General features: G+C 39.5%; 2 protein-coding genes across 3 annotated transcripts in view; one reads left to right on the top strand and one right to left on the bottom strand.

Annotated features, from left to right (window-relative positions):
* Positions 1-379: 379 nt before the first annotated feature.
* Positions 380-4,416, top strand: LOC108277284 (multicilin). The gene is made up of 4 exons (XM_017489881.3): positions 380-497; positions 971-1,055; positions 1,395-1,505; positions 2,728-4,416. The coding sequence occupies exons 1-4, from the start codon at positions 433-435 to the stop codon at positions 3,310-3,312; spliced, it is 846 nt and encodes a 281-aa protein (XP_017345370.3). The 5' UTR covers positions 380-432; the 3' UTR covers positions 3,313-4,416.
* Positions 4,417-4,509: 93 nt separating this feature from the next.
* pstpip2 (proline-serine-threonine phosphatase interacting protein 2) overlaps positions 4,510-14,790 on the bottom strand; it is a 31,909-nt gene continuing 21,628 nt past the window's right edge. For both annotated transcript variants that reach the window (XM_017489880.2, XM_017489879.2), the window contains exons 8-15: positions 13,941-13,986; positions 12,212-12,291; positions 11,000-11,098; positions 7,183-7,279; positions 6,978-7,050; positions 6,835-6,869; positions 6,660-6,726; positions 4,510-5,168 (exon numbers count right to left, since the gene is read on the bottom strand). In XM_017489880.2, the coding sequence (XP_017345369.1) occupies positions 6,671-6,726; positions 6,835-6,869; positions 6,978-7,050; positions 7,183-7,279; positions 11,000-11,098; positions 12,212-12,291; positions 13,941-13,986 (486 nt within the window). In that variant the 3' untranslated portion in view covers positions 4,510-5,168; positions 6,660-6,670. The remainder of the gene's footprint in view (positions 5,169-6,659; positions 6,727-6,834; positions 6,870-6,977; positions 7,051-7,182; positions 7,280-10,999; positions 11,099-12,211; positions 12,292-13,940; positions 13,987-14,790) is intronic.

Here is a 14,790-nt window from a genome sequence, read left to right as displayed (position 1 = left end):
GCAGGCAGTTAGACCCATTATCAACTCTCCAAGCTAAACACAGGTTTCTGAGGGAAAACCTGCAGTATGACCACGTGTCATTTAATATCAACACCACTTAAAGAGCTGTCAGAGTCTGCATTTAAAACCTGTAGGGAATATGATTGATTTATTTTCTTCTTTTTTTTCTAGGGTATGTTTGTTTCCAGTCTGTTTTTGTTTGTTTGTTTTTGGCGCTTTTAAACTGAGCGCGCGAAACCTGACTGGATTGTTCTGTGGGCGCTGTGAAGCGCGCGCGGAGTTAGTTCAAGCACAGCGTCACTATACAGCTCGCGCCTGACGACCAGCACCAAGCAACGTCCACCGCCACAGCGCGCGCTGCACCCGCTCATCTCAACCGCCGGAGCAGAACAGAGCAGAGCACGTGCAGCCGTGCTGTCATAGTGCGCCGGAATGCACGAGTTCACTCACACACACACACACACGCACGCGCACACACACAGCTGCTTTTCAGTAAGGTTAGAACCACAGTGTTTTGCTTTGTTTTTGTTTGTTAGTTTGTTTGTTTAAATAAGCGTGGGTTAATATATATATATATATATATATATATATATATATATATATATATATATATATATATATATATATATATATATATATGTTTTCTGATTTTCTGCATGACAAAGGAGACTTGTAATCACTTGATAACTCTGTGGTACGGAGACAAAATATTTCTTAAATTATTTATTTGTTTGTTTTCTATTTGTTTTTGTTCCTGTTTTTTATTTGTTTGTTTGTTTAAAGCAAGTGTGGGGTAATTAAAACTGTTTCATTTTTTCTCTCTCTAGATTTTCTGAATGGTAAAGGCGCCTTTGAATTGTTTGCCGATTTTGAGTTGTTGAAAAAGACTTAAATGTAGACTATATTTAGTTAGTTAGTTTGTTTGTATTTATTTTTGTTTATCTATATTATTTCCATTTTGTTATTTCAGAACCAATTCAGCTGAGAAGATCACGATGGACGCTGTGGATCCCGTTCAACACTACCTGGGTAACGCCATCGAGATGAATAGACAGGTGAGACAGACAGACAGACAGACAGACGGACGGACGATGCTAAACTGGAGTCTAAAAGCTTCCCTTATTGATTAGAATTGCAAAAGTAAGGAAACAAACTTGAGACATCAAACCTGTCTTCAGTCAGTAACTGTATTTGGGCTAAAATGGAAATTGTATATTTAAGTTTTAACCAAACTGTTCCTGTAAAAAAGAGGCTACCTCGTTTTTAAAAATCAACTTCTATTCAGTCTACATCGGGTATTATTTGGTATTTAATCTTCTCTAAATCTCTGCGGTGTTTCTGTGTTGTTTCGCGTCTCTCGGTGAGTGATTATTTCCTCCTCTTTCTGTGTGAAGCTCCATGTCTGTGTGCAGAGGAAGCAGGAGGAGATCTCAGCCCTAAAGGAGAGGAACGCTCAGCTGAAGGAGCTGGTCAAAGAGGCTGAGATTTACGCTGCTGTACTGGACGTAAGTCAGGCAGAGCTCTCTATCGTATCTAAAATGCGATTTGTTTACTTCATACAGTAGGCCTACCTGCGACCGCCGTCATCGTGAGTCAAAGTTTTACCTTGTCGTAAGGTATAAAACATAATCTAGTGTGGCAATGACATGGCGAAATGTGGTAATTTGTAAGCCGTAATAACGTCATGTGTCTGTATATAAACTGATCTAAACCCAATACTGCTATAGACTCTATTAAAAGTAGACAAGTGGGACTTTACACTGTTCACAGCGTGAGCGGCCATGTTGATTTGATGTCACAAACTGGTAGCTGAGAAGACTACTCCAAGTTGACGAGCTTAAATTTCACATCGAGGAGGCTTTTTCTCAGATTTTTACCCTGTTGAAGGCAGGGAATTACCACCGAGTTGCCACTTTGCTTCGAACGCATGTATATAAAGTGCTGTAATTCCTACACCACTCACTTGATTTGGATTTAAATACCCTCAAATTAAAGCAGAACCCTCAGCAAAATCCTATACAGACCAAGTTATGTTGTGGAACGTGTGCAAAACAATTTATTTCCTCTTATCAGCTGTTATAGCACCTATACACAGTAGTTCCTTCACCAGCCTCTCTTTTTTTAAATCTCGATCTCTTTTTAACTGTTTCTGCCAACTTCTATTTCTCTCTCCTTCTTTGTCTGTTTCATTTATCTCTCTCTCGGCGTCTTTATCTATTTTTCTCTCCTTCTCGCTAGCCGCTTAAAAGTTAAAGCTTTGACTCTGACTGGTCCAAAGCGCTGACACTGGAGACTCCTTCCACGAATACTGCGTTTTCATAGTTCTTCGTTGAATACCACCACTAATTAAAGAAATACTCATTATTAGGCTTCACTTAGCTAGCGAATTAGCTGTTGCTATAGAAACGAGGACATATCAGAACAAGCTCATAGCCTGCACCGCAGTCTGAGTTGCCGTTCCGGAAAAATGTTCACCATCTGACAAATCAGATTTGAGAATTCAGCAGCGCTGTGGTATAAACATAATATAACGGTTGAGTTTTATTAACGAGGTGCCTGGTTAGAATTAATTCTAATGAGCGTTTAGAACACTATATTTAGTATAGAGAGGAAGTCAAGAAATCGAGGTATTTGCAGCAGGGGGTGCCATGACTTTCACAATTAGCCCATTCACCTTAACGCAACAATGACCTCATCTTCATGTTTTTTCACCTCACCAATTTCCAGGCCTTCACACCGCAGCCTGAGAACACCTCAGAGTGCGTCTCACACCCAGCTTCAGATTTCACACCACACTCGGACTCATATTCCGCGAGTACGGACCTGTCTGAATGGGATTTCGGTGCAGCTCTAGAGCCATCTTGGCTCGAGTCTCTTCTCAGTCACACACCGCCAGAGGAGGAAGAGGAGTGGTCACAGAGAATCCAGTCTGAACACACCAACACAGGAGTGAAGAGACAATTATGGCCGAGTGACGTCGAGTGCAGCAGCGCTGATAGTCCTGCAAAGTGTCCGGACAAAAAATCTAGACTAGACCAAGAGTTTCTTGACCTATCAGAACATCATTCATCTGAACACCTGGGTTCTGAGACGGTGCAGGTTTTCGGATCCTTCCGCGGCTTACGGGTTTTGAAGGCCACACCCTCTGCGACCTCTGACCTCCGGAGAGAGGGTAGGTGTTCGGTTTTTAAGACGTCCATCAGAGAGCACAGCACGGTCCGGACCAGAGTTTTCCGTCACGGCAAAACGTTCACATCACACACACCTGACGGAGGCTGCAGGTTCCTCTGGATTCCTCTGGAACAGAACTGAAAGACTTCCTCTATTCTTGTTTTAGATAGTCTGTGAGTGTAAAACATGTGTAGATTGAACAACATGAAAGCTAATAGGATCTGCTGATGATTGTGCCTTTCACGTATGTATATGTTCGGTTTTGTGCATTTGCCTTATTAAATTTATAGCTGCAAGTGCAAAATACTACGGAAGCCCTTATGGGCCTGCATTATTATTATTGTTTTCTTTCTTGTTTTCTCATGATCACGACTTAATTTTCTCGTGATCTCGATATAACAAGTTGTTTTCTCATGATATAGACATAACAAAAGTTGTTTTCTCATTATCTCAACATAAAATAGTTGTTTTTTCGGTCTCTCGACTTAATTTCCCCGTGATCTCGACATAACACGACAAAAATACGGAAGTCCTAAGAGGCCGTGCATTATTATTCTTTTGTCTTTCTTGTTTTCTCATGATCTTGACATAAAAAGCTGTTTTCTCATACCGTCACGTTACCACAAGAAAATCTCACGCCTTGTGAGTGGGACTGGTATTGCATGCGCGTCGTTGTCCTCGTCCTCGCCATCATAAATGTAATAATTGCCCGTTGTAGAGATGGACTTGTAGAGACAGGCGTGTCCCATTCTGAAGCGTCGGACACTGTGACTTCCACAGATCACTGAGAAAGAGAGCTGTTTCAACTTGAGTGAGTCCCTGATCAAAGTAAAAACAAATCTGGTCATCCGTGCTGCCTCCAGAACAATAAAAACAACGTTGTTATGTCAAGATCACAAAAATGAAGTCGTTATCACAAGAAAATAAGAAAGAAAAAAAAAAAATCATGCATGGTCTCTTAAGGTTTCTATAAAATACACGGTCGTTCATTCATTTATAAAAAAAAAAATTGTAATTGTTGGCAAAGGGCTGTGGTATAAGAGGAATAAACCACGTGTTGTTATTGGAAAATAATCAGTTTTGGGGTGGTAACAGTAACTAGTCTTTTCATCATGCCGCATCACGCCACCCTGTCATTAATTATTACCCTAAAACAGCACACCTCCAAATGTTTTATTCTTTACATAACAGCACAGCCATCTATCTGTGGTAACGTGTGTATAAACGGAAAATCCATCCACGTTATTTATATCGGTGTATTACTTTGATCTCGTCCTTGTTCGGCATCAGTGGACTGTGGCATGTCAGCTTTTCCTCCAGAGGAGATCAGAGGCGACATCATGATGACAATCAGATTTTATTAAAAGCAGGAAGTACAGGGCAGTTTAACAGCACAGCAGTCATTAAATCGCAACAAAAGTTCACGCTACTTTCTGTCCGCAAACAGATAAACCAGAAACCTGATATGAACTGTTCATAACACATTTTTATCAGTTTGATATTATTACAAAATGTCCTCAATAACGTCTTTCCTGGTGTTCTGTACATGACATTACCACATTGGCCATTTGAAAGACAGTACATTTTTTAAAAATGACAACTTTTAAATAACTGAATGCAATAAAAAAAAATAAATAAGAAAGACAGCTGTGCCTTTTGTGAACAGAATAATCTGCTAACAAGACAGACCTCGCAAACGAACACACACGCACTAAGAGTAAAATCCAGTGTATATTTACAATGGGTCAACATATCTACTGACGGGATTAAAAAATTTACTGAAGGCTTAATTACCATATTACTATATATTATATGATTCTGATATTCAAACAGGCAAAAAAAGGAAATAAATTACACATTGGCTGTATCAGTGTAGTGAAATGTGCGGCGTTTTTACTCTCTGTTCTCTTCACTTCTTATTATGTGCTGAATATTTGAAGTGGCACCTACTGAACACCACATTGAAGAGTTAACATTGACACAGCGGGGAGGATTCTCTGCAACAGAAGAACACAACTGACATTACTATTACTAGTACTACTACTACTACTACTACTACTAGTACTACTACTATTACTGTTACTACTATTACTATTACTACTACTATTACTATTACTATTACTATTACTACTACTACTACTACTATTACTACTACTAATACTATTACTACTACTACTACTACTACTGTTACTACTACTATTACTACTATTACTGTTACTACTACTACTACTACTACTACTACTATTACTGTTACTACTACTAATACTATTACTACTACTACTACTACTACTACTACTAATACTATTACTACTACTACTACTACTATTACTACTACTACTACTATTACTACTACTACTACTACTACTACTGTTACTACTACTAATACTATTACTACTACTATTACTACTACTAATACTATTACTACTACCATTACTGTTACTATTACTACTACTACTACTACTACTACTAATACTATTACTACTACTACTATTACTAATACTACTATTACTAATACTACTATTACTGTTACTATTACTACTAATACTATTACTACTACTACTACTACTACTACTACTACTACTACTGTTACTACTACTAATACTATTACTACTACTGTTACTTCTACTAATACTATTACTACTACTACTACTACTACTACTACTTGAGAGAAGCTGAAGGCATCCAGTTCTTTTGATGTTTACAAAGTTGTTGTTTTTTGGCACATTCAAGACACTGTTTTACGATTACAGCACGTGGGATATCATGGCACTGAAAGCAGAGGTGCTGCCCAAGCAGATGACATAAACTCACTTGTTAGCTGAATAAACTTAGCAAGCTAAACTTGCCCATTACATACAAGTCCACAGTAAGAATGTGACCTAGCTATCTAGGTCATGTACCAATGTTCCATGTACATTTAAGGTGAACTATGTAGGTTTGTTAAAACAGTATATATATATATATATATATATATATATATATATATATATATATATATATATATATATATATATATTTAGGCTTGTTCGACTGGGCGTGGTCGGGTGGCAGTTTGCGAATGGAGGGTGTAGTCTGGTGAATGGGTGGTAGGGATGAATGTGCACCTGGGGGTAGTTTACTAAGAAGTGTTCTGTGTTTCAGTGAGCCTCGGACCAGTTATCCATCCTAATTGCCTGTAACCACAAACATCTTCAGTTGGCTTGGAAAGGTGTCACCCAACTGCACAAGGTGACATTTTAGAAAACAAATTCTTGTTTATTGGTTTAAAAAAAAAAAAAATCCATATAGTCTCCCAGTATGTTTTTGAGATGCAGCTGATGCACAAAGGTTATTAATGAGCCAGATGTTGTCTTTTCATATGCGTGTGGGATGATTTAGACTTGTCGTTTGTATGGTGCTAAACTGCTTATTTCCATTGATTTAGCTTTAATTGAGAAATGATGTACATTTTAACTATCCCATTAGCTGTCTAACGACCTATGGCTTACCTTGTGCATTGTTAGTATCGAATAACACTGTATCCTGGATCATTTATAGTCGAATACACCACATCACCTAGGGAAAAGATGAATATTATGATGTAAATTAACTTATCATACGGCGTAAAAGTAAAACGCAATCCAGCAATTGGACAGAAAATACGAAAACGTGTATTTTTCAGACCTTCTGTGTTCGGCGGTGGAGGTGCGGCTCCTCTCCTAAAGCAGAACACGACGCAATCCGATTGTTTATTCATTATTCAGATCAATTCAGCTTTTCAGGTAAAGAGGAAAGCAGCTTAATAGCAGGAAGTGACGATGACGCACCTGGTAACGGACGGCGGCTGTCTGTTTGGCATTGATCTCTGAGTGCTGTAGAAATTCTCATATGGTACAGGAGCTGTGGACCGTGAATGTTACAGTCATTACTACGATCAAGATTACGACTGGATGATTAAATTTGAACTTAAGCTCCACCTATTTACACCATATCACTCGACAAAACCGTGTGTTTGGTCAGTGTGTGTATCACCTGGGGGTTTGTCTCCGGTTCTCCTCAGGTTGATGAAGTGCTCGAGGTCTTCCTGAATGTCACACTGCTCCAGAGACTTCCTCACTTCCTCATAGAGCTGTAATGAAATTGTCAACCGCCCACACACACACACACAGACACACCAAAGAAACGCAGGCTAACATTACATATTCAGCATCTTATATACAGGCAAACTGCATCAGCAGGCTCCGAGTTTACGTCACAAAAGCACACTATATTCTTATATCACACGGTGTGTATACGGCTATCTAGTACTTGGATGTTTGTGTTGCAGTGCATTCTTGCAGTGCATCACATGGTCTCTTCTGCTGAACTGACATGTCTACACTGCTACTCTCACTGTTTACACACATTTCATAACCCCCTGTACTTTGTCTGTTCATGCCTAACGTTACTCACAAATGACTGAGAAATGAAAGGGAATTCTCTGACTCGGTTATGCCCTAAGGGGGCATTTATTTTTTATTGATTTTCGTTTTCTCCAAAAAAAAAAAAAGGCAAGTGCAAATCAATACAATGTTATTCTGACTGATCAACTTTATCATATAATGAAACATTTCTATCCTAATGGGAGACTCTGCCCCAATCCACAGGTCTCGAGGGCTCACTGAAAGGTTTAATGAGGATGAAAATCATATGTTAACGCCATCACACTCACCACATCTCAACCCAACTGGACACCTATGGGAGAATTTGGAGCGACTTGTTAGACAATCCCCGTTCCCTCCATCATCAAAACACCAAGTGAGGGAATATCTTTTGGAAGGACAGTGCTCATCACTCCAGTACAGTTCCAGAGACTTGTAGAATTTGTGCCAAGGTGCACTAAAGCTGTTGTGACAATTCTTAGTGGCTCAAAACTTTAACAACACACTTTATGTCCTTCTATGGCATTGTTGTTTCTACTCCTGTGCTTTCTATATTTGTCCAATGAAAAAAAAAAAAATCTGTTACTTCCTGCCTTGTGTCAGTGCAATTCTCCTGTCAGTGCAATTCTCTGTTCAGATGCTTTCAACATGCCAACACAAATTTCTGTACCAGAGCGGTACTGGCAAATGAACTGATTTCAAATGATGTTTGAGAGTTTTTGCAATGGGCATGATGGCTTTTTAATTTTTATACCCAAGAAAAAAATATCCTTTAATCCTTTATGAGGATTAATTGGTACCAAGGCCATGCATCCATTAGGAGAACTGACTGGCACCAAGCCATCCTTTATGGGGACTGACTGAAATGAAGGCCATGCCTCTTTTACAGGGAGTGACTGGCACCAAAGCTACACCCTCTTTATGGGTACTGACTGGAACCAGAGCCATGACTTCCTTATGCACCAAGGCAACAACTTTTTACTTGTTTATTTATTTATTACAGCTGTCAGTAAATGAGGCATGACCTTCATTCCAGTTATTCCCCATACAGGAGGCCTTGGTGCTAGTCAGTCCTCCTAAAGGTGGCATGGTCTTGGTGACAGTTAATCCTTTTAAAGGAGGCCTATTGATCGGAAGCTTGTGAGTTCAACTCCCAACACTGCCAACCTGCCACTTAAGCACGGCCCATAACCCTCAACTGCTCAGTTGTTTAAATTAGATAAATGTAAGTCACTCTGGATAAAGGTGTCTGTAAAATATCAAAGCCATGCCTTCTTTATGGGGATTGGCTCAAAGGCCACACTTCCTTTACAGCGACTGAAAGGCAGCAAGACCACACTTTCTCTACAGGGACTAGCAGGCAGCAAGGAAGCACCTCTGATGTTCTGACTGACTGGCAACAATGTCACAGAGCCATGTCTCCCTGCAATTCTCACTTGGTTTCAGACTGAAGCTGAGGGTTGAGCCTAGCCCGTACCTGGATGGGAGACCTCCCGGGGAAAACTAAGGCCAGCAGGGGGTGCTCACTCTGTGGTCTGTGTGGGGCCTCAGTGTAGTGACAAGGACACTATACTGTAAAAACAGCACAGTCTTTCGGATGAGACGTTAAATCGAGGTCCTGACTCTCTGTGGTCATTAAAATTTCAGGACAGTTATCGTAAAAGAGTAGGGGTATAACCCCAGTCTCCTGGCGAAATTCCCCCATTGGCCCTTCTCTATTATGGCCCTGTAATAATCCAACTAACTAGCTTTCTGTCCAACACACACTGTTCTGAATTGTAAATAATGAGAATGGTGAGTGGTTGATGCACATGCTCTTTTAGCATTTAGAACGTGTCTGTGGTTATCTGTATCACTTTGCCAGGCTTGCTGTGCATTATCACGAAACCTAAAGGCCCTTCACACTGCCAGCTAAAGTGTCAGTGTGTACTGAATGATTGAAGTAAAGTGCACAGGATGTTGAGACACTTCCTGTGTTGGAAGATTCGTCTCATCTTTTTAAACCACTGCTTTTTATGTTTACATGTGCTCACAGACGTGTGCATAAAGATTGTCCAGGGTGTCGCTGATTTTACAGCAGAGACAGGAAGGAGGTCCTGACCACCCAGAAAGCAGCATGCGCATGCTCGGTCTTTTCAGGGCAAATGTGGTATTTTCAAGATTCATACTTTCTTATTTTAGTTTGTTTTACTTTATTTCATTTTATTCCAATTAAACTTAACTTTAGCTGCGATACTCGGAAATTAGTGGTTTTTGCCCTCAAGCAAGTTCTGCTCAACATGGAAAATTATAGCTGCAGGCTTTTTTTTTTCCTGGCTGAGAACAGCTGTGTTTTGGGGAGGATCACTTTTAAATAAAATTGATCAACTGTCTGGTAATAAACCTGTAATATTAACCAAAGTTAGCTGGAAGAATACAGGAGAAAATATCTTTAGTGAATAATTTCTTCACAAAAAAAATCCCAAATCTCCACCATTGTGGGCGGCTGTGGATCAGGTGGTAGAGCGGCTTGTCCACTAATCGTAGGGTTGACGGTTCGATTCCCGGCCCACGTGACTCCACATACCGAAGCGTCCTTGGGAAAGACACTGAACCCCAAGTTGCTCCCGATGGCACGTTAGCGCCTTGCATGGCAGCTCAGCTACCATTGGTGTGTGCGCGTGTGTGTGTGTGTGTGAATGAGAACCGGTGTAAAGCGCTCTGTAGAACCGCAAAGTTTCTATATAAGTGCTTTTACCATTTACCATTCTCCCACTGACTCATTGTGAATCACGTTGGACGTTTTCCTTTCAACACCTTCAAGACCTTTGAAGAGTTTTCTTCGTGCATTGTTTAGCCTTTTGTACAAAAGGGTGCACTTTTAGTCACAATAAAAGTAAAAAGAAAAAAAACAAACAAAAAAAAATTATATAGCTGTACAAATTTCCGTATGAGCACAAATTGGCTATAGGAAAAATAACTTTATTACTCACACAGCTCTTAAAGTGATGATTCATTCATCTACAGAGCATGAGTTTCCTTTTTGGAGTGACATTTTTGCTAACTCATTCACTAACCTATGCAGTTGTACAGTTATCCACCGCTGTAAAAGCAGATGCGGCGTATTGTATTACATACTGAATATTGCTATCCTGTTTTGAAATAAAGGAGAGCATGTGACAGATGAGGAAGTTTTTGACTTCCTGTTGATAGCAATATTGAAGCCAGGCAGGTCTGAGCTGGATGAGGAAATGTGTGAAGAGCAGGAAGACATGGTGGAGGACATTCCCAATGGTTGTATGAGGTGTTTGTAGAACACATGACTGATACATTTATATGTCAAGGACGTAATTGAGTCTAATTTAGTTGAATTTCATTCGAAAATAGCATCGCATTGAACGTTACTGAAAAGTTTGAATGTTTATCATCACAAGCCGGTATAGCGTTACCTCATCGCTGCTCACGCACTGTTGTGAGAGCTGGTTCAGGTGAGTCCACACGACGTTCCGCAACACGCCGATCCTCTCCGCTTCTTGTTTCTCGAACATCTAAACACAGATACAGAAAAACGAAATGAATATTAATACATCATAGTTATACCACAGCGCTATTGAATTTCCGAACGTCATTACTCAGAATATGTTCATTTTCTATAACAGCAGCTCCGACGTGCTCGTTCTTATACGTTATCGTTTCTATAGTAACGGCTCATTCCCGGGGACTTGAATGGTAGACGATTTACGTAATCTGAGTCTAATAATGAACTGATGAAAACATGCTCTTATTTACCAACGGGGGAAAAAAAATATCAACATTGATATCATGAAGTTCTCTGTAAGGCGATTTTATTGAACGTTTATGGAAGGAGTCTCCAGTGTCAGTGATTCAAAACATTCAGTACGTTTTCCACTATGAGAAAGTCTTCAGGACAGAGGACTTTGTGCTTCCCGGTTTCTCATTAAAATGACAAGCTGTGTATTGTTTTTTTTTTTTTTTTTTTTTTTGTAATTTTTTTTTTTTTTTTTATCGTGTTAATATCGTGAGACAAAAAAAAAACTGAAGTCGGTGAGGGAACAACTGTTTATAGCTGCTCAAATGTAAGTGATAGCGGCAAGTTCTTTCATGGTAGGAATTAGGGCTGGGTGATATGACTATATAATATCGATATTGTAATGAACTACGCCACGATACACATTTTTTGGCATATTGTAGATATCATGATTTTTTAAAAAATATCATAAAAAAATTCAAACAATAACAATTATAATCTCTAGAAGCAGATTTGTTTAAGTTTTCTACACGTTTTTTAAAGGTTGATTTTGAAATGTAACACTACTATCGCCAGTTTGTTCAGAAACCTACCGTATATATCGTGTATCACAGAAATGTCTTGAATAACGTGATATGATATTTTGTCCCATCACCCCACCCCTTCTATGAACGGATACAAAAAAATATGATCTGTCATTCTTTAATACTTCAAAACTGTAATCAGTGGTAAATCGCTCTGGTATAAGAGGAGTAAAAACACTTCAGGGCATGCTGTTACAGGAAAATAATCAACTTCAGGGTGGTAAGAATAGCTCTGCTTTGTGTCAGGCTGCCTATCACACCACCCTGTTTTGTGTGTGTGTGTGTGTGTGTGTGTGTGTGTTTCTCACCTCACATGCTTTAATATGCTCATTCAGCCATTCCTCCCGCATCTTTCCCAATGCAAGCACGTTCTGGTTGTAAATTTTGTCTGTATAAGACACACCCAAGATTATACTCCAGCACTTTTTGTACATACATGTGTATAGATGTTTATGTATATAAATATGTTAATACAGAAGGCTGATAAACATTGGCTCGGTTATGCTGTGGGGTGGGGGTGGGGGGCATTATTTAAAATTGATTTTATGGCATGGTTTGAATCCATGTCACTGAATATCAGTACTGTGGTTAGCTGATAACCTTTATCCTGTGATGAAACATTGCTATCCTGATGGGTGTGGTCTCTTCCATGATAACCCCGCCCCCATCCACAGGGGTTCACTGAATGGTTTCACGAGGCTAGAAATAATATTAAATAAATAAATAAATAAATAAATAAATAAATCATTTGCTGTTGCCTTCACATTCACCAGATCTCTGAGCTACTATGGGAGATTTTGGAGCGAAAGCGCTCTCCGCCACCACCACCACCACCATCATCAGATCATCAAAACACCAAAGCACCACAATCATGCAGATACGGGCCAGCAGCTTTGGGGAATGTTCTCATTAATCTTCAGAATGGGGATAAAACATAAATAAATGTGATCTCGTTGATTTAACCATGGCATGATTGTTGGTGCCAGACGGGCTGGTTCGAGTTTTTTTTGTTTTTTAATCTCCTGGGATTTTCAAGCACGGCAGTCTCTAGAGTTTACTCAGAATGGCGCAATAAAGGGGAAAAAAACATCCAGTGAGCAACAGGCCTGTGGAGGAAACGCCTTGTTGATAAGAGAAGTCAACAGAGAATGGCCAAACTGAACCCTCAACTGCTCAGATGTATAAATTAAATAAAAAAAAGTCGCTCTGGATAAGGGCGTAAATGTAATCTCAGAATGCAGAATGTGTTAAATCTTGAGGCTAAAAGAGCATAAGACCACATCGGGTACCACTTCTGTCAGCCAAGAACCAAAACGTAGCCTGGTCTGATGAATCTCAATTTCTACTGAGGCACACAGATGGTAAGGTCAGAAATAGGCACCAATGGCATGAATCCATGGCCCCAACCTGCCTTGTGTCAATAGTCCAGGCTGGTGGAGGTCGTGTAATGGTGTGGGGAATGTTTTCTTGGCACACTTTGGGGCCGTTAATACCAATCAATCATCGCTTGAATGCCACAGTCTATTTGAGTATTATTGCTGACCGTGTGCATCCCTTCATCGCCACAATTTACCCTCGTCTAATGGCTACTTCCAGCATGATAACGCACCATGTCACAAAGTAAAAGTCGTCTCAAACTGGTTTCATTAACATGACAATGACTTTAATGATCTTCAGTGGCTTTCCAGTCACCGACTCTGAATCCAATAGAACACCTTTGGCATGTGGTAGAACGGGAGATTCACAGCATGAACGTGCACCTGGAAAATCTGCAGGAATTGCGTGATGCAATCAAATCAACATGGACCAGAATCTCAAAGGAATGTTTCCAACATCTTGTGCAATCCATGCCATGAAGAATTGAGAGCAAAGGGAAGCCCTAACAAGTATTAGTATACCGTAGTGTTCCTAATAAAGTGCTCAGTGATGTAATCTACAAACCAATTTATGCACATTGATTTATTTCCATGCACGAGACGGGCGTATGTGCTTATCTAAATCTAGCTGTCGATGTAAATGATTTGTAAATGGGCTCACCTGCTTCCTCTGCTGACTGTTTGGCTTGCTGTGCTTTGGCGTAGAGCTGGTGGGAGAAAGAAAGTAAGAAAGAAAGATGCAAAGAAACAAAGTGAGAAAGAATCAGGAAGAAAGCGTGAGAATCGTATCAAGGCTGTGCAACACTCTCTCAGTCAACTTTTCCTGTTTGTCAGAAATAAACACACTTTGGCAATATTAGTCTTCTCTCGTCAATGCATCTCTCTCTCTCTCTCTCTCTCTCTCTCTCTCTCTCTTTTGCAGAGCTCAAACTGAAGTTTGATCGTCAGTGCTCATGCTGTTTAGAATCTAATAAAAACGATGGTCATGAGCGATTCGACAGGGCAAGACATGACAGTTTGAGGAATGTACAGGTTTTTATGTATTCAAGATCATTTATTAAATTGATAGTTTATGTAAAAAAAAAGTCTTGTGTTTTTTTTTTTTTTTTTTTTTTTTACACTGACATGGCAGATAAAAGTTTAATATTTGTAACGTAAATACAACCTTATACATTCAAGGCAGTGATTATTCACATTATTTTAAAATGATTACTTGTCAAACTTGTATGAGAATAAAACTTATTCGAATTCTTTAATTCTGCCAATATTTTACAATGGTATCTACTACTTATACGAACTTCTTGTTCTTATTTACGAAGCCCATAATTCAGGGTAATACCTTCTTCAAAGTGTCATGAATGTGCTGTTAATAAAACTTTAAAGATATGGGTGGGGAAAAAATAAAACACTGAAACATAGTATCTCAGTCCACTCATAATGATAACTGTAACGATTGTTGTGCGTTCTTCCACGTAAACACAACGGTGCATAAAACTATCATAAAAATATCA

The sequence above is a fragment of the Ictalurus punctatus genome, chromosome 16 (genome assembly GCF_001660625.3).
Source record: "Ictalurus punctatus breed USDA103 chromosome 16, Coco_2.0, whole genome shotgun sequence".
NCBI lineage: Eukaryota > Metazoa > Chordata > Actinopteri > Siluriformes > Ictaluridae > Ictalurus > Ictalurus punctatus.
This window is presented reverse-complemented; position numbering and strand designations above follow the sequence as displayed.